The sequence below is a fragment of the Solanum pennellii genome, chromosome 1 (genome assembly GCF_001406875.1).
Source record: "Solanum pennellii chromosome 1, SPENNV200".
In the NCBI taxonomy this organism is placed as follows: Eukaryota; Viridiplantae; Streptophyta; class Magnoliopsida; order Solanales; family Solanaceae; genus Solanum; species Solanum pennellii.
The window spans coordinates 1,154,027-1,176,511 of record NC_028637.1 but is presented as its reverse complement, the minus strand read 5'-3'; the positions used below and the strand labels follow the sequence as shown (position 1 = coordinate 1,176,511).

The following is a 22,485-nucleotide window of genomic DNA, read 5'->3' as shown; positions in this document are numbered from 1 at the left end:
TACCAAATCACTTTTTTTTTTTTTTGTAAAAATTCCTTAATGGAATCATTCTCTTACATTTTTTAAAAACATTTGATCTTTTTTAGTTATTTTTATAATCTTTTGCATAGTGTTACAGATGGTATGGGCTGAAAACCTTAGCATATGATATATGGATGTACAATAAAATTAGATTTGAACTAAATATGTAACTCGATTTGACCCACAACTTGGCAGAGGCGGAGCCAGAATATTCAATGAGGGGGTTAAAAATTTGTAAAAATAGATAGCCGAAGGGGTTCGACATTTACTATATATACATAGAAATTATTTTAACCACGTATAAGTAATAGCTCTGCCCCTGATCACAAGATATCTTTGTCAAAGTACTTAATTACGATCGCGTCTAATCCTACACTTCGAATTCAAGTTTAGTATAGTCGTAGCAATAATAAATTTAACAAAGGTTGGAGTCGATTTCACGATGAAATGATACACTTCGAATTCAAGTTCAATCTTTTAAGTCTTTTTATGTTAGTTTACTCTTTATCTAAACATGCTTGGATAAAGAAAACAAGTCCCCCTCATCTAGTACAATCATATTGCATCGATACATATTGTGATAATGGGATTAGCACTCAAGTTGGTATATTTTGGTGTATGAACAATATAATTGGTCGAATTGATCGACGGGTGGATAAAGTACCATCATATATTTTGACGTGACTTCAAATGAAATAAAAAAAAATTCAGTACCAAATGAATTTGGCGACGAAGATTACTTTCATTTCACTACTGTAAAAGGTTGTCTTAGTTTATATGACGGGAAAGGTGAAGAATGTCAATTATGGATTATGGAACAAGATGGATGGAAATGGTTATTGAACATTTGCAACTTGCCTTTTCGTTGCCTTCTGTTTGTTCAACAATATAACTATATATATATATGTATGTATTCACGACATATGATTACACTATCATACCATGCATATTTATTTAGTATGAGTTGAAATTTCAGCAATGGAGGTTATTGGAGTTTAAGTTTTCGGTGGTATCTCTATTATCCATTTTATCACAAACTTTTAGGATTCTATTTCTCCACCTTACGTATCAGTACATTTTTACTCGTACTGACGTCCCATTACCTGAGAACGCTACATTTTGTGTTGCAAGTTCAAATATAGATCTTGATCGTCCTTGTAATAGGGGTGTTGTCTAAGCTGAGGATTGGTGAGCTGTAGGTTGGAGCCATAGGTTGTCTGTATATTGTGTATACTCGATTCTTGTATATATGATTTAAGTTGTAGCCTCGTCGGTTTGCTTTTTCTTTACCACTTAAGTTGGACATGCCGACCCTTTCTTTTTGTCATTGATGTTCTTCTAACCCCATCGATTTAATTATCTTGTTTCAGAAATTTTTTTGACGATATTTTTGGCCGTCATCGATTTCTTTTCGCTATGTTAGAGTGGCTAGCTTGATTGAATAAAGTATTCAATACTAGTTGCGCCTCCACTAGTTTAGGGCGAGACAAGAATAATAGATAATTATTTGAAATTACAAACGTAAACGAATCATACTACATAAAGTATGAATGTATGTCCAATTATGTAATTATTCTAAAAAATTAAAATTGAATTAAACTTATAGTCAATAAGTTATCGCCTTATCCAAACTTAAACGAGTCATATTTTCATAGATTAATTTTAACGTTCGCGATATGTTCGAAAAAAAAAGTTTTTTATTTTTATAATAAATAAAGAAAAGTAGAAGAAAAGTATCTCTTTAATTATGGTCTTATTTTCTTCTCCGCGTTAAGTATTCAAAGCGACCGGTAAAATCCACCGGCTATACCCGGTCAATTTTCTTTGTAGTTTCCTCTTATTTTCAATTTCATTTCAAAATTCACCCACAAGTATCTCATTATTTACACAATTAGTCCTTTTTCCATTTTCCTCCATTTTTCTTCAGCTCAAAATTTTTTCTAGGGTTTAATCTCTGCTTCTCCGGTGATTCTCCGGCGAGATCTCCAATCAGGTAAGTTGTCTACATTTTTTCATTTTTTGTTCCTATTGATTTTGATTTCATACGCGTTTAGTTTTCATGGATTTACGTCTGTGTAGATTGCTGATACGTAGTGTTTATATGTTTATGAATTTAACTTCGTTGCCATAGTTAAATGTATAAAATTTTAATTTAATTTTAATAGTGTGTAGTATTTGAAATTTGTTTTGTTAAATATAATAATACTGTAAGGAAAAAAGTTATTCTTTTGCAGAGTTAAATTTTTTGAATTTGATTAGATTTTAATGGTGTAAGGAAAAAAAGTTGTGTTTTTGTACCGTTAATTGTTGAATTTAATTTATTTTTGCCAATGTATGCTTTTGTTTTCTTTTGTTCTAGTGTCATTTAGGAATACTAATTTCAGTTAAAGAGGAAAATTTGATGCTTAATTTTACTTGACGATGTGCAAAAGTTGATGTCTTTGGTTTTTTTATAACACTGGTGTTTGAGCACAACTCTGAGTCTCGAGTAACTCTGTCTATCATGGATTGAACAAAGATCACCTAGTGTTTTTTGTCTTCTTTTGGATTTGAACTTGTAGATTTTAGTTATCAACTCACTTCAATAATGTAGAAAATATAATTCGCACTGTTTTTTTGATCAAGTAAAGTTTTCATTAATAATAACATAAAGGGGACAGAGATCAGTCCTTAATCGAGCAAAGTCCAAAAATAACAGTATAAAACAACAACACATTTCTCTTAAATAAATTTTGTTTGATAATTTTTTTACCCCCATCATCATATTTTAGGGTATGGACTACTGAATTAGCTTTACTTATGTGCTGGATAAATTTTCGCAAGAGAAAACATTAAATTAGTATTTGAGATACATGTAACTGTGGTTGATAAAAAAATTTTATCAAAATTTTTAATTCAAGTTTTTTAAATGAGTCTATGTTGTGAAAGTTGTACAGAATAATAAGAGTTATTGGTGGGAGGACATGTCAAGCATTTTGGATGCTCCAAAACAGGAAATATCATTAGAATTCAGGTGGAGGGAAAATGGAATAGTAATGTTTGAGTTTATGTTTATGTGTTTCTATATTTGTAGCTGTTCACTTTCTTGGGTTCATGATGGGTTTCTCTTGGCAATTTCAGATCATTTTTTAATTTAAAAATTCCTTAGTTTTGTTCTTTTGGTTCTTCACATTCTCCTTTTAATTTTATTTCCGTTTATTTTTGTTTTTGTACTTTTGCGATTTTATTCACCATTTTCCCATCTAATCTAGCTTTGCGTTTTCTTAACTGTTAAATATTCTTATTTGAGCTTTTCATCTGGTTGCTGGACAAAGGCAAATTGAAGCGTCTGAAGATGTTTTGGATTAAGATGGATTTCCATTAACAAACATTTTGATGACAGAGTTTATAGTTTTCATTATTTTGGGTGTTAAATTTTACTTGATTTCCTATTTGAAAATTTTGATGTTGGATTTTACTCGATTCCTTCTCCATTTTCTCTCTGGTATGCTAAATATGCTGGAATCTCTTTTCTGTACCCCCGTGATTTTAACTGGTACTAATGGTTTTCTTCTTGATTTTCTTTTGAGATTTTGTAGGAGATGTCTCGAGTGGAAGATTTATGGGAACGGTTGGTGCGAGCAGCACTGCGTGGTCATAGGGCTGCCGCTGGGAGATCGGCAGGAGGGATTGCTGCGAATGTCCCATCCTCGCTTGCGAATAACAGGGATATAGATGACATTCTAAGAGCTGCGGACGAGATTCAAGATGAGGCCCCTAATGTGTCCAGAATACGTAAGTGATCTCTTCTTATGGATCTTATTGGCTATTCATGCCTGGGCACACAAGTATGTTCTGAGCTCATTTCTTGTTTGCTCTGTTGAAATGAAATAGAAATATCCAGAACTTGATCATAGATGACATGTATTATATAACGTAAGTTTAGGGGGGAAACATGATCGAGATTCGCTCTTCTGTAATGGCATCGAAATATGACCGCTTGAACTGTTCTTTTCTGTAGAATTTATAATTTAGATAGTTTTAGTTTTGTCAGTTATCTTGGTATTGAGATCCAAGATATAGCAAAATGTGGCATGAGAAGCTTCTAAGTAATTAGGACTAAATGTTTCTGCTTTCCCTTGTTGGACAAGTGAACGGTTGGTTATGTCAATTATTTTCATGTTGATTGAGTCCCATTGCATGAGTGGTTAGATGTTAGCAGTGGGTTCCAGTTCCTCAGTTTAGAAAATGAAGAAACATTTAGGGGTCGTTTGGTGTTGTTTCGTGTAAGGGATAAGAATAAATAGTCCTGGTATAAAAAAATAGTCTTGGGATAAAATTTTGGTGTCCTATTTGGTTGTCATGTTTGGGATAACTTATCCCACCATTCATATCTTAGTTATGGGATAAGTTATACCATATACATGGTGGGATAAGTTATCGCAGGATAACTAATCCCTTATCATGGGATAACTTGTTCCCAACTAAATGACCCCTTATGGTTTGATTGTTGGAGGAATTGTAAAATTTTAGGTCATTCAATGTGTTTTCTATAGTGTATTTCTTCTCAAAAAAGTGGAGCATTCTGTGGTGTATGACTCATCTCATCCAATGTTGGATGCACCAGTCCCTGGGCGTGAGATGGGGTGTTGAAGAATGAAAAAAGTTCCAAATTGTGCTTAGAGAGTTGGGTGATCTATAGCCTTAGGGGTAATAGTTGGGTCATGCCTAACAAAATAACTCATTTGCTATATAGTTGGGAGGAAGCCGGAATAGGAGCTGCTGACAAAGACAGATGGAGAATTGTCCCGGCTTGTACCTGGTGGACTATATGGAAGGAAAGGAATTCAAGATGTTTTGAGAGCAAAAATTGTGATCTACAGATGATCAAACTAAATTGCGTTAGACTTTTTTGTTTTTGGTGAAACAAATATACTTAGAGGACACTGACTCAATTATAGATATCCTAGGATCTTGTTAGAAGTAGAGTCAGTTAGATGTCTTTTTTATTTTGCTGTAAATATGGTTAAAGTGCAACCCATGTATTGACTTGTCAATAAACACAACTGTTACCTTCTCAAAAAAAAAATAGAGTGTTGGGTGGTCTCCTTATAAGGCTTGGACAATCCTCCTCCCTTTGAGCTACCTTTTAGGGTTGAATTTGAGAATGACCCGTTTCATCCTATGTTGGGCCCCAATTCAAATTTGCCCACGCACCAGATGTCCAGCACTGAGCGTGAGGTTGGGTGTTGAAGAATGAAAGGTTCCAAATCGGTGGTGAATGAGATGGGTGGTCTTCTTTATAAGGCTTAGGCAATCCTCCTTCCTTTGTGTTATCCTTTTGGGGTTTTGAATTAGGAACTAGACCTAATTTACAAGATCCTTTTATGCATTTTCTTGAAAGACTTTATGCAAACTCAGTCTATGTGAGCTTCACATAGCATAGGAGGGTCCAAGCGGCAAGCACAAATAGGAGGGTTATGGTTGGTTTGTCAACCAATGTAAGAATTGTCTAAATATGACGAGTTCTCTGATTTTTGAAATATGAATACGGTGGAATGACTACAAATGGTTAATATAGCTGACCTCATCAAAATTTGGATTGAGACATAGTTGATTGATTAATTTAGAAAGCTGATATGCAGTCTGTTGATGCTTGGACTAATAAACTTGTCTGTTGGCAATTTGGTGAATTTGCTGCAGTATGTGAGCATGCCTATTCCTTGGCTCAAAATTTGGATCCTAACAGTGAGGGGAGGGGTGTTTTGCAGTTCAAGACTGGTCTGATGTCTGTAATCAAGGTATGTGTGTGACTTTTTCCTTTGTGTACTCATGATATGCATCACTCTGTTAGAGGAATAGGAAAAAGGGATTTTCATGAAGTATTCAAATATTTCTTGTGTTCTATATGTGAAGTATTTGGTCCTTCTCAGTGCCAGTATCGCTATTTGGATAGATTCACTGATTTTGGTATCAGGTAAATCTAGAGTTATGTGAAATCCTGTTTCTTCCATTTTGTATTGTTATCATTTCTGGTGTCAAGACTTCTATTCTTACAGATGTGCAGGAACTCCACTTAGCCTGTGCATTGTGAATTAGTTCTGACAGTTGAATTTTAGCATGTTTTATGGTGTGTTTACAATGTTTTGGATATTGGTTCAGTTCTGATTTCCTTCCCATCTCTTGCCTAATCTTATAGCAAAAGCTTGCGAAGCGGGAGGGTGGGACAATTGATAGAAGCCAGGATATCACTCTCTTACAAGAATTCTACAAACAATACAGAGAAAGGCATAATGTGGATAAATTACGAGAGGATGAACTGAAATTGAGGGAATCTGGTGTCTTCAGTGGTAATCTGGGAGAGTAAGTGATGTTACTCTTAGTGTTCTCTTATTCAGTTGTGTTATCCTCTAGAAGACCTCTGTGATTTTCTTTTTGTAGGTTCTTTACCTTTTGGTATACCACTTGTATATAACCTTTTTTTGGCCTTGTGATTAATGAAATGTTTACATGATTTTAAAAGAAGATCTTTGTGGTTGTATTCTACCAAATTGCATGGCTGCCTGAATTACATTTTTCACTTTATTGTTTGCTATGTTATCATGTCTGCTTGGTGCTTGTCTTCTTGCTCTGAAATGAAATTTCTGTTTCCCATAAATACTATTTGTTGCTTCTAGGTTGAAAAGCAACGGAACATTTTTTAGTTTACAGGCCGTGATAGTTTCCCTGTATCTTCTGTAGTCTGTCCAAACTCAACGAAGAATAAGAATCCGTGATAGAAGCACAAGGATCTCTTTTCTCCTGTCTGATCAAACTAAAATGGTTTCTGTTTCTCCTCCCCCCTATCGATATACATGGTTGGGAAAGGCTTCAGGGATCACAAACAACTCCAAATTCATTTGTTCTGTGGGGAGAGGGGCTGATTTTCAGCAATCAGACCGGTCACAACTGATTCTTGGCACTGACAATGACATTTTGGGCTCATAGGGAGCTAATGTGAGGCATTTAGCCAACAATGAAGATGGAAGAAAATTTATGAGATGGGTGGGAGAGAAATTCCTTAGGTCTGGGGAATTTTCGGGAGTGTTTCTTGAAAGGGAGGAGGGTAAGGTGTTAGAATTGCTTATATACATAGTTAACGATGCAAAAGGGGTAGAGTGCAAGAAGTTCTTGACTTTAGGGAGGGAGGGGGAATAAGTTTGGGTAGGAAAAATAGTGTATGAATGTAATATGTATTTAAGAAACAAAAATGGAGACGTTGTTGGATACTGGGGAGTGGGTGAAGTGTGACTATTCTGGTTCAGAGAAGTGCAGGAGGAGTACTTATACTTTGGGATGATAGATAATTGGAGTCTATGGAGGTTAACAATTGGGAGTTCATGTCAGGGGTGCGGTTCAGAAAATTGGCAATAGAATTGGGTGGAATTTTAAGGGGATTTATGGACCTCTGTGGGAGTGGTCAAAGGACACTTGGTTAGCCGCCTTTCAATGACATGTAGTTTCATGGGAGGTCATAGTCCTTCTTGGATGAATTTTTCAGGCAGATATAATTGCCAAGAATGAGGACAGATTCAAACTCATCTTAGATACAGGGGCCGGGGGGGCTGGGGCCAAGAGTGCAATTTACTTCTGTTTGGACCCATTTGACTAGTTCTTTTAGTAGATCTTAGAAATAATATCTTTTGTAACTGCTGGTGTACTGGAGATTTTTCTGTTTCTAATAAAATCACTTACCTTATAATTTTATTTTAAAATAAATTTGTCCTTTTGCTGAGATGTTATTTTAGTTGGTTGATATGTTGCGTTTCTATTTTTTCTTAAAAATAGGTTGGAGCGTAAGACTGTCCAAAGGAAAAAGGTTTTAGCGACTCTTAAGGTTTTGGGAAATGTCCTTGAACAGTTGACTAAGGAGGTTTCCCCTGAAGAGGCGGATCGCTTAATACCCGATGAGGTTTGGTCTCTTATTACCTGTACTTCTTATTTAAGTGTGCAAGTCCTTGCTTTTGATGTTCGAGCATTCTTTTATGTGTAAATTGCTGGTTGTGTCCTCTTCTTTTATTTGTTGATTTCTCGCTATGATCCTTTTCATTGAAAGGTCTTCCAACCTTTTGAGTTTTGTGAGAGAACTTCCTTCAAACAGAAGTCACATTTTGCAGCATGCAATTGCTATGAATAGCCTTATCATTACCAATCAAAGGAAAAATCACTCAATCGATGGAGCTACTTCTGTTATGTTAGCAAGAAACGTTAGATGACTAGACATCGGGGGTGCATCTGCTTCCTTACGTTTTCTGTTTCAGTTAATAAATGACAGTCATCCCAATCGTCTGTTAGATAACTTCACGCCCTAACAATATGACCTGGAAAAAAGTAACCAAAGAAAAGCAAAAAAAAGAAGAAGAAGGGAACATCTACTTTATAGCATAATCCACAGCCAGCACCCCTAAACTCAAATCTGTTACCTTTTTTTGATATTAACTCGTCACAACTTACATGGGCTGCACCTATATCACCTGTTAAGAATTACAAATTTCAAGTTTCAAGCTCCCTCAAGCTTCCTCATAAGATTCATTTTTATGTTTCTTTTCTTTCCCTTGGTTTCCACCAGTAATCTCTAATGATACTTCATTAATTCGCTATTCCCATTTGTATTCCTTCCGGAATCAGTGTTAGAAATTTCTAGAATAATCATATAAACATAAATACATTAGAGAAAAATTAAGCAATTAGTTTGACTGCGTGAATAAATATATAAAGGTAGTTCTATGCATATGGATATGAAATATATATTCCATGGAGTAACTTCCTTCATTTATGTTTTTTTACTTAATCTGATTCTAGATTCTCATACAAATGCTATATTGCTACCGTAATTCATTCTGATTCTAGATTCTCATACAAATGCTATATTGCTACCGTCATTCATACTAACAAGTAACATCCGTTGCTGATAATTTGTTAAAAGATATGGTGTTAATAGGTGTTTGGATTGGACATATATTTAATGGCTTTTGACTTTTAAGCTTTTTTTTTTTTTTTGGTTTTGGAAGTGTTTGGATAACACAGTGTTTTTAAACACTTTTTAAAACTGAAAAAGTACAAAAAGAAAAAGTCAAAAGTCAAAAGGTGGGTATTCCTAACTTATGACTTTCGACTTTTAACTTATTAGCCACAAGTTCCAAACGTCTTCCCTACCCTCTTTTTTCAACTTCATGTCCAGTCAAAGTCCATTCCACAAATCTGGAGGGAGGGAGGGAGTATATTTTTTTTTCAAACAGTCTATATCTATTTGTATATTTAAGATAACTTTCTCTCTCAAAGAGTTGTATCCTCCAATAAAATGACTAGCCCTTTGAAAAGTTCTTTCCTAGTGGCCGAATAGTTTCACTAAAAATTAGTCAATGATGAAAGAAACACAACTATTTAGGGAAGGCACAACTAAAATCAATATTTTTCAGTTTCAATTTAATTGTTACTCCCTCTATTTCCATTTGCTTGACCTACTTTTTTTTTTAGTCCGTTTAAAAAAGAATGTCCCTTTCCCTTTTTAGCAACTCTTCAATATATTTTGGTATATTTGATATATCTTTAATTTAGGACCACAAGATATGATGACCGTGCTGTCTGGATTAGCTTTTCTACACTTCGACTAATTCCATTGGATACTTGCCACTTTCCACTCGGGGGCAAATGAAAAGAATCATCTAGTATTTTTGACTTTATCAAAAAAAAGAATCACCTAGTATTTTTGTCTCTGCCAAGATGATATCTTATGACTCTCAACAGCTTCATTGACCACTAGCCCACACCCTTGGGTGCAAGAGAGTCGGTATGCTAATTCCTCATTCGCAAATCAGCCCTACTTGTAGGTTTTTGTTTGAAAGAAAAAAGATTTGGAGGAAAATCTTGATAGAATTTGAAAAAAGCAAACGACAAAGTTGAATGCAGTTAATTATGAAAAATGTGTTTATTTTTCATATTTCTAAGCTAAGATTAAACTAAAGGATCTTAGAGTGTCTCGGGTTGGGCCTGGAGGGTCTCTTAACGCCTTTTTTCTTCTTCTTATTGGAGTTAACTCACAAAGACTTGCTTAGGGTGAGGAAGAAAGGGGAACAAGCACACTTTGAGAGAGCAAACTACTAGCCCTTTGAAAAGTTCTTCCCTAGTGGCCAAATAGCTTCATCTAAAATTAGTTAATGATGATTTTACCCTTTGGGGTGACCCAATAGTTTGAGCTTGGGACTTCCATGTTGGAGGTCTCAAGTTCGAAACCCCTTGCCAGCAAAAGCAAGGGTTTTGCCGTCTGGGTCGAGCTCGTCGCACCAGGCTTGCTAGTGCAGGTTACCTCTCCTATGTGGTTTGTACGCTATTGCATAGGAGCGGGGGTTTTACCTTGCTTTCACCCAAAGGGTAGCGGCTGCGGGTTTCCTTTGTCATAAAAAAAATTAGTTAATGATGAAAGAACACAATCATTTAGTGAAAGCACAACAAAAATCAATATTTTTTCAGGTTTAATTGATACACTCTTTGTTTCAGTTTGTTTGACCTATTTTCTTTTCTTAGCAACTCTTTAATTCCAACTTTCCACCTACAATGTTTAAGATCACAAGATTACAGAACATTTTGCTACATTTGACATATCTTTAATTAAGACAACAAGATCCAAAAGTCCTTTTTTTGGTTAACCATGGTGCTAGGGCCAACATTTGCGCACCTCGACTGATCCCATAGAAACCTGCCATTTTCCATCAACAACTAGTATCAGGTAACTCTGTACACCAATACTAGGACAGATGAGAAGAATCACTTAGTGTTTTTGTCTCTCCTAGGATTTGAATCCGAGACCTCATGACTCTCAACCACTCCATTGACCACTGGGCCACACCCTTGGGAGCAAGATTCAAAAGTCTTTTTTATTTAATTTAACTCCGTGTCAAGTCATTACAGGTCAATCAATTTGAGATCGAGGGAGTATTGTTAAATATAAAACTGTAGATTATGATAAGGATATTTTGAACTTTTATCTTTTAACTTGGGGCTTCCTACTTTTATAAAAATATACATATAGATTTTTATTTGATTATAGTTGTTATTAAATATTAATACATTACTAAAAGGGTATTTTGGCCGTCCAAACTTTTAGTTTAGGGCTTCCCACTTCTGTAGTAGCATAGACAGATTAGTCATTCCATGCTTGTGTGGGAAATACTGATTTTTTGATGTAAGTAAAGATTGTATTAGTTTTCTGATATGACAATCAATTTAATAAGTTTGATGTTCTCACATTATAAGCTGTTTTCTATAAACCTACCATAAGTTGTTTTTTTAAGCTTTTTCAGCTACTTGTATATCATCTGTTTGTTCTAATGCCTCTGAGTTGGATAGGTTTAGTGCAGGCATTTATTTTTCTTCCTATCCCTAGTAACAAGTTGCTAACAGTCCTCATTCTACAAACGGGTGTAAAATTAAAAATCTCCTAGCTTATTTGTTATTTTTGGTCAATGTTCATAGTTTTTTAAGATTCCTGCCGTACATGAATGACAATTGACGTGGGAAAGACTAAAGAGCACATGCTGAAACTTCTTATGAAATGAAATGTCCTTGCCGGTTCATGAAATGTTTCTATGTGCTGTGCAGTTCCACATGCATGTGTGTTCAGATAGTCTCAATACTTGGTCTCACTCCTGATGCACAGTCATTCATTTTTTCTTCCACGTGCATCTGAAATGCTCTTTTGGTGCTGTGTTGTTGCTTGCAGCTAAAACGAATGATGGAATCAGATGCTGCTATGACTGAGGACATTGCTTACAATATTATTCCCCTTGATACCACTTCAACTACAAATGCTATCGTGTCTTTCAGTGAGGTTGATAATCTTTCCCCTCTCACTTTTAAAAGCTCTTTGCATATTTGTTCTGATGTGATTCAGTAAAATGTCAGGTACGTGCAGCAGTATCAGCTCTGAAGTACTTCAGAGGCTTACCAAAATTGCCTGGAGATTTTTCTTTACCATCAACAAGGAGCATCGATTTGTTTGATTTTCTGCATTACTCTTTTGGATTTCAGGTTCGTATACTGACTGCTTTTGAACTTCAATATGTTGTTTCAAAGTGTGCTTCTGTATGCTCCATAATACACACTCCTTTGTCGTTAACAATTGAAAAGTTCATATTGCGGTATTGTTAATCATATTCCTTGACTGTATACAATCACAAGAACACTGCGCCTCAGTCTCAAATAAGTTGGTTAGGCTATGTGGTATCCTCTCTCATTTTGTTGTGTATTTAAACTCATCTCAAGACCAATGTTGTATAAAATAGAAGTACTATATATTTCTTGTTAGAATAGGAATAGGTTTATACAATCCTATTAGAATAGGAATATGTTTATACAATTCTATTTAGAATAGGAATAGGAATACAAATAGAGATAAGAATAGTAAATAATATCCTACTCGGTAAAGGATTATATTCTAGTGTCTATAAATAGAGTCTCAATATAATAATATAGAAACAAGAACAATTCAATAATATTCTTTTTCAATATTTCTCACATGGTATCAAATCCTCTACGATCTTGGTAGAGAATCAAAGAACTTACGTTGTCGGCGGGTGGCTATTACCTACCCATATCTTTCCCCCGTTTTGCCAATGATTATGTTAGCAATCACCAAGTATGTTTCATGTGGACTATTTTCTTATATCTAATTTGCGTAGCACCGTGCTATCATTTCAGTGACTGCTTTCTTTTATCTAATTTGTGTAGCACCATGCCATCTCTTCTGTGACTACTTTTTCATATTTAATTTGTGTAGCACCGTGTCATTCTTTTAGTGACTTCCTTTTTTTTGCATATCTTATTTGTGTTGCACTGTGCGTTTCTCCAGACTACTTTTTATATTTAATCCGAATTACTTTGTCATATTTGAGTTGCATAGCACTGTGTGTCTTTTCGGTGACTCCTCATATTTGATTTGCATAGTTTAATTCGTCTCTCCGGTGACTCCTCAAATCTGATTTGCGTAGGGTTGTGCCATCATTTCGATCCTAGCCATATTATTTTTCTTTTTCAATAAGGTCGTGCTGCCAATCCGACCTTTCCTTTATAATTTCTATTTTCTTGTTCGGTCGTGCCATCATTTCGACCCTACCCATGTAATTTTTTTTTTAGATTATGACCACTTTCAACCATCAAATCTAATCCAACATATAAGCATGTTCCAGCCAATTTTTCGGTGACTTTCTTGTCTAATATCGACTCGTCTATTGATTCCAACATGATCCATATTCTTTATAGTAGATTTTGAGCACTTACAACGACCGTTGCATTGTGAAGAAGTTTATATGGATCAATCACCTAATTTTGTTGCTATGGGAGTTCAGTAGCCCCGTATGTTGATTAAGTAAGTCACTCTATGGTTTGAAAAAGTCTTTGCAAGCTTGGTTTGGGAAGTTCCAACACTCTAGTTTTATCACTTTGTGTTTTATCGGCATTATGCATCAAATTCGGTATTTCATGAGAAGACCAAGCACATTGAGATTAATTGTCAATTTTGAGAAGTCGAGTGATCAACTTGCAGTTATCACCAAGCCCCTCATCGGTCCTCGTGTTAATTACATTTGTAACAAGATAGGTACATGAATTGTATGCACTAGCTTGAGGGGGAGTGTTAGAGTAGGATAGGTTTATACAATTCTATTAGAATAGTAATAGGAATAAGTTTATACAATCCTATTTAGAATAGGAATAGGAATACAAATAGAAATAGGAATAGTAAATAGTATCCTACTTGGTAAATGATTGTATTCTAGTGTCTATAAATAGGGTCTCAATATAATAATGTAGACAACAACAATACAATAATATTCTTTTCCAATATTTCTCACATATCTATTGGTATATAAAACCTCAAACAAGATTACTAAGCAAAGTTACTAATAAGTAAAACATAATTCCAACTGATTGGCATCGGCCAACAGGGCTTTGGTCTAGTGGTAACAGCACAACTTGTGATGTTTGGTTATGAACACGTCATGAGTTCGAATGATACTGCAGACGAAACCTGTTATGTAAGTGGAAAATGGTAGAAGGGATGGGGCCATTATTCTCTTGAGTTTTGAACCATGATGGATTTTACTACTCCTTCCTTATCAATGAAAATGTTCTTTATAATTTGAAATGTTACTGGCATAGAAAATGAGCAATTAATATTTTCAATATCTAGATTGAAGTTGCTTCAATGGGGATGGTTAAAGTTAAAGGGTTAGTCATTAATTCTAGTTTGAGAGAAGAAATGTATGTAGTGACAATTATTATTGAATAATGATTCTTGATATCTTGAAACTTACAAAATGTATAGAGGTAGGATAGTGTTAAAATTATCCGTCCCGTAAAGAGTTAAATAAAGATTAGCAGGTCGATACAAGATGGTAGGATGGCACACAGGAGATCATATGATGGTATTTGAGATGTTCATCCCAAGGTGGAAGGTGATATTTGATTTTTTCTTGGTCAAGTAAACATATTTCATTTATAAACATGGCCAAAAATCTGGCCATTACGAGGGTTATATCAAAAGTAAAAAATCTACAAAAGACATGATTCTTTACAAACTCACCCATTCTTTTATTTATACAACAAGTAACTTTATGGGTGCACCAAAAAAAGTGACTGGATACGTATAAATTGGACGATTCCCAGTTTCACTTGAGAACTCTTAAACTTTTGGAATTTGGGAGAGTGTGGGGAGGATGATCATTCCATCTGTTGTATGGCGGACAACATGGAAAGAAAGAAACTCAAGATTTTTTGAAGGCACTAGCAACTGCATTTAGAAAATCAGGACGAACTGTCTTAGCTTCTCTTTTTTTGGTGTAAACAAAATTTGGCGGTGGAAGTGGGGGATTGGGTAAATTGGAAATGTATAAGTTTTAAGTTTTTGAGTATAAAATTCTCAGCTCAGTACAAGAGGTCTCCAGGTTACTAATACAAATACTCAATGCAAGTGGAACTATTTCTGGAAAAGCAGCATTCCTACCAAAGTTAAGTGCTTCACTTGGTTGGTTATCAGAAGGGCCTGCCTAAGTCAAGAAGTGATACGGAGGAAGGGAAGACAATTGGTTCCTAGGTGTTTTCTGTGTTTGGTGACTGAGGAGACAAACAACAACCTTTTTTGCATTGCAAGTAATAGCTCAGCTGTGGAATTTGTTTCTCAACACCACTGGCTATTGCTGGTCCATGCCTGAGCATACAATAGACCTTCTTTGTTACTGGATTTAGAAGAGGGGGAAGTAAGATCCAAAAGAGATGGTGGAGATTAATTCCTTCATGTATATGGTGGTCGGTATGGAGTGAGAGAAATGCCAGATGTTTTGAAGATAGGTCCAATTTCATTCATAAAGCAGATGGAATTGTATTGTATCTCTACTTTTTTGGTGTAAACAGCCATTTATAGAAGATACTGAACAGATTATAGATATGATAGGGAGTCCATAGTTTAACTTTTTGGTGGCGGCCAGTATATCCTTAATGCTGAAGATACAAAATTGCCAGTTTTTAAAAAACCAAAACAAACTTTTTGGTTCTGAGCTTTATCATCTATACAATGTTACCTTAATAAAAAAATACCCTACAAAGTATTATATTGTAGGGGCTTTGTGAATAGGATTGCAATGTATAAGCTAACTATATCATTTTAGCAAGTTGATGTCTTCTTAATTTTATGTATGTTGTTGTTTTATGTCTTCTTAATTCTTGCCTCAAGTTTAAGAAGTCGTCTTAGTGTCTCTTCGCTATTTTGTTTGACAACTAACCTTTCATATTGAAGGAAATATACTTATTTACTCAACAATAATTTCTTTGAGCTCATGATGTGCGCGCTTGATTTTGTGGTGCGGACTTTCTTGCTTCTGCTTTCTCTTTGTTTTCTTGCATTTCAAAATACAAACATGTTAATCTATGTTTTTCTTTTGTCTCATCTTTTATCCTGCAATTTCTGTCTCTTGCTTTTTTCATTTTCACCAGTTTCTATTATGGCTTTGGTGATCATATTACTATTGATTTGGCAGCAAGGCAATGTTTCCAATCAGCGAGAACATATTGTCCACCTCCTCGCAAATGAGCAGACCCGGCTTCGTATTCCTGAAGAACCTGAACCGGTATGTTTTATATTGTCTTTTACCTTCAAGTAGATGTTATATTGAACATGCAGCTAGTGTTTTTGCTCTCTTGTTGTACAACCTTATATCAGCAAGCAGTTTTATTCTCCATCCATTAAAGAAAATCATTTGTCTTAAAGGAAAGATGTAATGCACTTTCAGAAATGGGAGCTTCTATCCTATCCTATGTTGCTTATACTTCTTTTAGCTTAGTTGAGAAATCTTGATTGTTGTATTTGATCAATGAGTTATAGCTGAGGAAATCATAGTGTTGTTTGCTTGTAGTGTAGCTCAAGAACATTTGATCATCCACTTTTTGCATATCATAGATGGGACATCTGTGCATTTTTCTAGCTAACATTAACGAGGTGCTAGTTATTTGTTTCTTAAAAGTTGTTTCCTTGATGATCCAATGAGATTGGTTAATTTTTGTTCCATTAATTTGCTTTCATTCAGTTTAGCCTTCTTTTCCCAGCTTATGCACTTTCATCTTATTTGAAGAACTGGAAACACAGATACTGTGAGACTTGGTAGTTTTACTGTCTTGGTTCAGCTGCTGTTACCAAATGTTGGCACTCTAACAGACCACGATATCTGGGTTAAATTTTTATTCAAGATGAATGAAAATACTTTTAGTTGATAAAAAAAAGAAGATACCTTGAACTGGCTTTGTGTAGAAATCTTGTCAATTATTTCCGTCTCTTTGCAAATGATTGTAGAAATAAGAATATCTTCTGTCTCTTATCGATTACCTTCATTAGTTCATTTCTAAGTCCATATTTTTATATCTGACTTCTAGATATTGGATGAGGCTGCTGTACACAAGGTCTTCTCAAAGTCCCTTGATAACTATATCAAGTGGTGCAGCTATTTGGGCATCCCACCTGTGTGGAGCAAGTAAGATTTTATGTCCAGTGTGTTTTGAGCTTGAACCATAAAATCATTTCGTCTAATGCAGTGAGAACTGCTAGAAATTTTCTACTTGCAAAAATCCTTTCATCTCAGCATAGTCGATAACTATCATTGACACTGTTGGTTTTGTGCTCTTGAGTTTCTGATACTTAGCTTCTGTTTTTGCAGTTTGGATGTAGTTAGCAAGGAGAAGAAGTTGTTATTCATTTCTTTGTATTTTTTAATCTGGGGTGAAGCCGCTAACATCCGATTCATTCCAGAATGCCTGTGCTACATATTTCATCATGTAGGTTAATTTTGTGTGCCTTTTGTCTCTTTACCATTTGGGAAGTCTTGTTGCGAAATTATTTACTCACGTACTTATAAATTCCAGAGAGAGTACATCCTTTTGATTTTATGATCTCCATTTCTCTCGTGTTTTCTTCTTTTGATAATTGAAATACACTCAGGTTGGCCTATCAATATTTCAAGTTAGTTCCATAAGTGTAATTTCCTCTGTCTCAAGGGTAACTTTGGTGGGAGGGTATGTGGGACTGTGGGCTATGAGGGTGAGCTATACATTTTTAAAATGAAAGGTGAAAGGTGAAAGGAGAGAAGCTATTATTATTATTACGTCATCCCAAGTTTTGGTTTCTTACTTGTGCTTTGCTTGGAACAATTAATTTCATGACAGATGGGAAGGGAGCTGGAGGAGTTACTACGACAACAGGTTGCACAGCCGGCTAAGAGCTGCATGTCTGATAATGGCGTGTCATTTCTTGATCAAGTTATATGTCCTGTTTATGATGCCATTGCGGCGGTATGTTTTTGTTTCTTTCCCTGCTGTAGCCTAGTTTGCTGTCTAAAGATCATTGATTGAAACACTTACATATGTAAAATATTTCTAAATATGTGTCTGCATATTCGTACTTGTCAAATCTGCTTTTATTTTGGGATTACTATTATGATATGTGGTGACATTATTGTCAGTATACATATTAAGGCCTCTCAGTATTCGTGACTGTGTGAAGTTTTATTATCCCTACCCATTTTTAATCATTGTTGCATATTGGTTAAACCTATCACCTACCCTTGCTACAAAAATCTCTTGCAGTCCCTTCGACTTCCACTGGTTTCTTTTTCCCTTTTTTTTTCCGCTATTAGAAGATTCTGTTGGAAGTGAAACAATCTATAAATCTTCAGATTGATCTTTCGCCATGTTCAGTTTGATTTTTACGCTTTCTAGCTGTATGTTGAAGATTATTATCATGAAGCACCACCCGGAATAACAGATCTATTGCGGACATGTCATGTTTGTAAGCTTCGTATTACTATGAAATTCTTAAGGCTTAAAACTTCCCTCGTGTAGATTAACAACCCATAACCAGTTAAGTATTAACTATTAACCTTCAATATTCACAATCTTAGTCTTGTTTTCCTTTTTATTCTGCTGGAATTGCTGGCATTGGGGGTGTGAATGGGCTGAAATAATGAAATGCAATATCCATTCCTTTTGGGATGCTTATTGATTTGTTAGCTTACAGGAGGCTGGAAACAATGAGAATGGCCGAGCACCTCATTCTGCGTGGAGAAACTATGATGATTTTAATGAGTATTTCTGGTAAGCTTTATTCGCAAGGGCTTTGGACTCCCATTGTTACAATTTTCTCATCGACCCTCCCACTGCTCTGCAGGTCCCGTCATTGCTTCAAGCTTAGCTGGCCATGGCGGACAAATTCTTCTTTCTTTCTAAAGCCAACACCCAGATCAAAGGTTTGAGACTTGCTCTTTGTAGGATTATGAATGTTATGCAATGATATCTATTTTTATCAGATATTGCTGTAGGTTTACCTGTATCATTTTGCAGGTTATAACATGAAAATAAAGAGCTTCCTGTCCACCATATAAAATTGTAGTGTCCCTTCTGTCATAAAGAAATGTAGTTTGTCCTTCTTGAAAGGAAGTAAAATTGCTCCACAAGAATATTTATACTAGGGAGGTAGATTTACAACCTTCCACTGAAAAGGAAATATTCTTAACCAAAATAAAGAGCTTCCTGTCCACCATTTAAAATTCTAGTGTCCCTTCTGCCGTGAAGAATATAGTTTGTCCTTGAAAGGAAGTAAGATTGCTCCACAAGAATATTTGTACTAGGGAGTTAGATTTACAACCTTTCACTGAAAAGGAAATATTCTTAACCCCCTTCTTTTGTTTTTTTGGTTAACCATAGTGGCCAGCTTGCTCGACTAAAAAACACGGAGTACCTGCTAACTTCCATCAACACAGGTACCGGGTAACTTTGTCCGCCAAGGATTAACAGAGAATAGTATTTTTGGCCTCTGTTGGGATTTTAACCTAAACCCCTTTTTTAAGATTGTTTAAGATTGTTCAGGTATCTTTTAGCTTGTGTGGGGAAATATTTGACTGCAATCTTCAGATGTGCGGGGTGTTTGCATAATTTTTCATTATCCTCTTAGATTTATAGGTACTCAGCATTAGTTGGTTTTATATCTAGGTGGCCAGGGATAATTTAGTTTCAATCTAGACATCGTGAATTTCTTAGATTGTACCAGCTGGTTGACTTAAAGCATGTGTTCATTACTGATTTTTATATGCTCTAGTGTGAAACATTTTTCCGTTATTAATATATTTAGGAACATAGTTCTCTTGTATCATGCTAATTTCTTTTTTATAATTTTCTAGGTTTTAAAACTTTTTGGCTTGTGATTACCTTTTTCTACCTGCTGCAGAACATTCTTAAATCTGGAGGTGGCAAGCGCAGAGGAAAAACTTCCTTTGTTGAGCACAGGACTTTTCTCCATCTTTATCACAGTTTTCATCGTCTTTGGATGTTTCTTTTCATGTTTTTTCAGGTCTGGTAATCGTCACTGATAGTGATGATATTTCCCTTTTCTCTTAATCTGCTGTTTCTTGTGATTTTTTGTCTCATCCTTCATATGTTGGGAGGATTAAGAATACATTTTATCATTTTCGTCAATTAATTTTTTCTTTTGCATCTGTTTGTCATGTTGTGAGCAATTATCTTACTCTCTTTGCTTGATATATGAGAGCAAAGAATTTAAGTTTGCTCTAAATCAGTTTGATTGCTTGAGGGGTGTTTGTTTCTTGTCGTTTCTTTGTTTTCAAGAAATTATCTTCAGTTTGTTGCCGCTCCTTTCCCATATCCACAGGGATTGACCATCCTTGCTTTCAATAATGAGCGACTCGATTCAAAAACACTGAGGGAAGTTTTGAGTCTTGGACCTACGTATGTTGTGATGAAGTTTCTTGAGAGTATGTTTATCTGGATTCTCTTTTATCTAAAGTTGCTCCTCATTACCAGTATAGAACTCTAATTGTAGCTGAATCATTTACTTATTGTAGGTGTTCTGGATGTTATCATGATGTATGGCGCATACTCTACATCAAGGCGTTTAGCTGTCAGTCGGATTTTCCTTCGTTTTGTTTGGTTCAGCATAGCTTCTGTCTTCATATGTTTCCTTTATGTGTATGTACCTCTTTTTCTTTATGGGCTCCACAAAGTTTTTTACTTTGATTCTTCCTTCGCCTTTTTTGTTCTTTTCTTCTTTTTGTGGCAACCCACCCCTTTTGTATTGTGGAATAACATTTGGTCATGTTTCCTGTGACAGGAAAGCGCTTGAAGATAATAGCAGCCAAAATTCCAACTCTACTATCTTCAGAATTTATATTGTTGTTCTTGCAATCTATGCTGGAGTTAAGTTTTTTGTCAGCTTTCTGCTGCGGATTCCAGCTTGTCATAGTTTGACAAGTCGATGTGACAATTGGTCTGTGGTCCGTTTCATCAAGTGGATGCACCAGGTCTCACATTTTTTATCAGATTTTTTTGAAGGGTGATCACTTTTTTGTGCCCTTGGTTTGAGATGTTCTATTAATAATTTTCTATCATTTTCTTGTCTGAAGGAACACTATTACGTTGGTCGGGGCATGTATGAGAAAACTATTGACTTCATCAAGTAATTCTTTTATCTTTGCTGCCTTCTGTATAAATCCTATGTTGTGTTATGTACTTTTGATGATGCGGGTCTTTCATTTTCCCACAACAACGAGTCTCAAGAATAAAGAGAGAAATGACGAAAAAAAGAAGTTCCTGGGATCACTATGTCATTTGTTACTTACTTTTTTATGCTGAATGTAGTTTTACTTTAAGCAAGACAAACTTTATGTTTCTGAATCAGGGATCTCTCTTCCCTTTCGACTTGCCTCAAGTCTTGACACCTACTTTGACTGTCAAGGGGGTAAGTGCTGTTCAGAAGGAACGGTGGTTGATCTCCAGCCTTTGGCCTTCATAGAAGGGGAAAGTTGTATGTTTTGGGAAGTTTTTGGGGAAGTAATCTTTAGGGATGAGGAGAAAGTTATCGAGCTCTTGAATAGCATCGAGCTAGAGGCTAGTGGGGATTCAGAGTTGGTGACTGAGGACTTGATGGAAAATAAGTCAACGGTGGAGGTACAGAAATCAGAGCAACGAATTGTGGGATATTTTCTGTAAAGAGTGCCTATACAAGAGGTCTCCAGGTGACTAGTACAAATTCTCAATGCAAGTGGAACTATTTATGGAAAAGCAGTATTCCTACCAAAGTTAAGTGCTTCACTTGGTTGGTTATCAAAAGGGCCTGCCTAACTCAAGAAGTGCTACAGAGGAAGGGAAGACGACTGGTTCCTAGGTGTTTTCTGTGTATGGCGACTGAGGAGACAAACAAGCACCTTTTTTGCATTCTAAGTACACTGCTCAGCTGTGGAATTTGTTTCTCAACATCACGGGCTATAGCTGGTCGTCTGGTCCATGCCTGAGCATTCAACAGATTTCTTAGTTGCTGGATTGGAACAGGGAAAGAGACCTATGTTTCGAAGATAGGTCCAATTCCATTCATAAAGTCAAATGGAATTGTATTGCATCTTTACTTTTTTTTGGTGTAAACAGCTATGTATAGATGATATTGAACAGATCATAGATCTGATAGGGAGTCTGTAATTTAACATTTTGGTGGCGTTTTAATACTGAAGAAGACAAACTTACCAGTTCCAAAAAAAATTGTGGTGTATGGTAGAAGAAACGAGACGGTGAGTTGGGATGTTGGAGGTGCTAGGGAGCAGGGGGGGGGGAGACAAATTAGTTGTGGGTGGAATTTGGGGAAGGGGGGGGGGGGTGAATGATCCAAACAGAAGGGCCATCATCAAAGTAAGGCTTAGGGATTGGAGATATGTATCCAAGAAACAAAAATTGGAATTTCTGTCAGATAGCATTATTCAAAGTGTGTGGGGTGGGAGATGGGTGAAGTATGGTTGTATTCCAACCTAGGGAAGTGTGTTGACTCTCTGGCTCAGGTTTTGAATTGCTGGGTTGGGGCCCTAGTGATTACTTATCTCAGTTTGCAGTTAGGTGCTTCGACCAAGAATT

General features: G+C 35.8%; 1 protein-coding gene across 2 annotated transcripts in view; it reads left to right on the top strand.

Moving 5' to 3' along the window:
* Positions 1 to 1,868: 1,868 nt before the first annotated feature.
* LOC107002762 (callose synthase 9) overlaps positions 1,869 to 22,485 on the top strand; it is a 48,403-nt gene continuing 27,786 nt past the window's right edge. Inside the window, exons 1-18 of one of the 2 annotated variants that reach the window (XM_015200926.2) lie at positions 1,869 to 2,014; positions 3,600 to 3,795; positions 5,704 to 5,801; positions 6,200 to 6,363; positions 7,828 to 7,951; positions 11,759 to 11,866; positions 11,941 to 12,066; positions 16,068 to 16,157; positions 16,957 to 17,054; positions 17,238 to 17,355; positions 17,743 to 17,868; positions 18,593 to 18,669; positions 18,743 to 18,821; positions 19,799 to 19,921; positions 20,240 to 20,342; positions 20,433 to 20,556; positions 20,699 to 20,888; positions 20,991 to 21,043. In XM_015200926.2, the coding sequence (XP_015056412.1) occupies positions 3,603 to 3,795; positions 5,704 to 5,801; positions 6,200 to 6,363; positions 7,828 to 7,951; positions 11,759 to 11,866; positions 11,941 to 12,066; positions 16,068 to 16,157; positions 16,957 to 17,054; positions 17,238 to 17,355; positions 17,743 to 17,868; positions 18,593 to 18,669; positions 18,743 to 18,821; positions 19,799 to 19,921; positions 20,240 to 20,342; positions 20,433 to 20,556; positions 20,699 to 20,888; positions 20,991 to 21,043 (1,994 nt within the window). In that variant the 5' untranslated portion in view covers positions 1,869 to 2,014; positions 3,600 to 3,602. Of the gene's footprint in view, positions 2,015 to 3,599; positions 3,796 to 5,703; positions 5,802 to 6,199; positions 6,364 to 7,827; positions 7,952 to 11,758; positions 11,867 to 11,940; positions 12,067 to 16,067; positions 16,158 to 16,956; positions 17,055 to 17,237; positions 17,356 to 17,742; positions 17,869 to 18,592; positions 18,670 to 18,742; positions 18,822 to 19,798; positions 19,922 to 20,239; positions 20,343 to 20,432; positions 20,557 to 20,698; positions 20,889 to 20,990; positions 21,044 to 22,485 lie in introns of those variants that run through there. The other variant, XM_027916285.1, reaches the window with a different exon arrangement.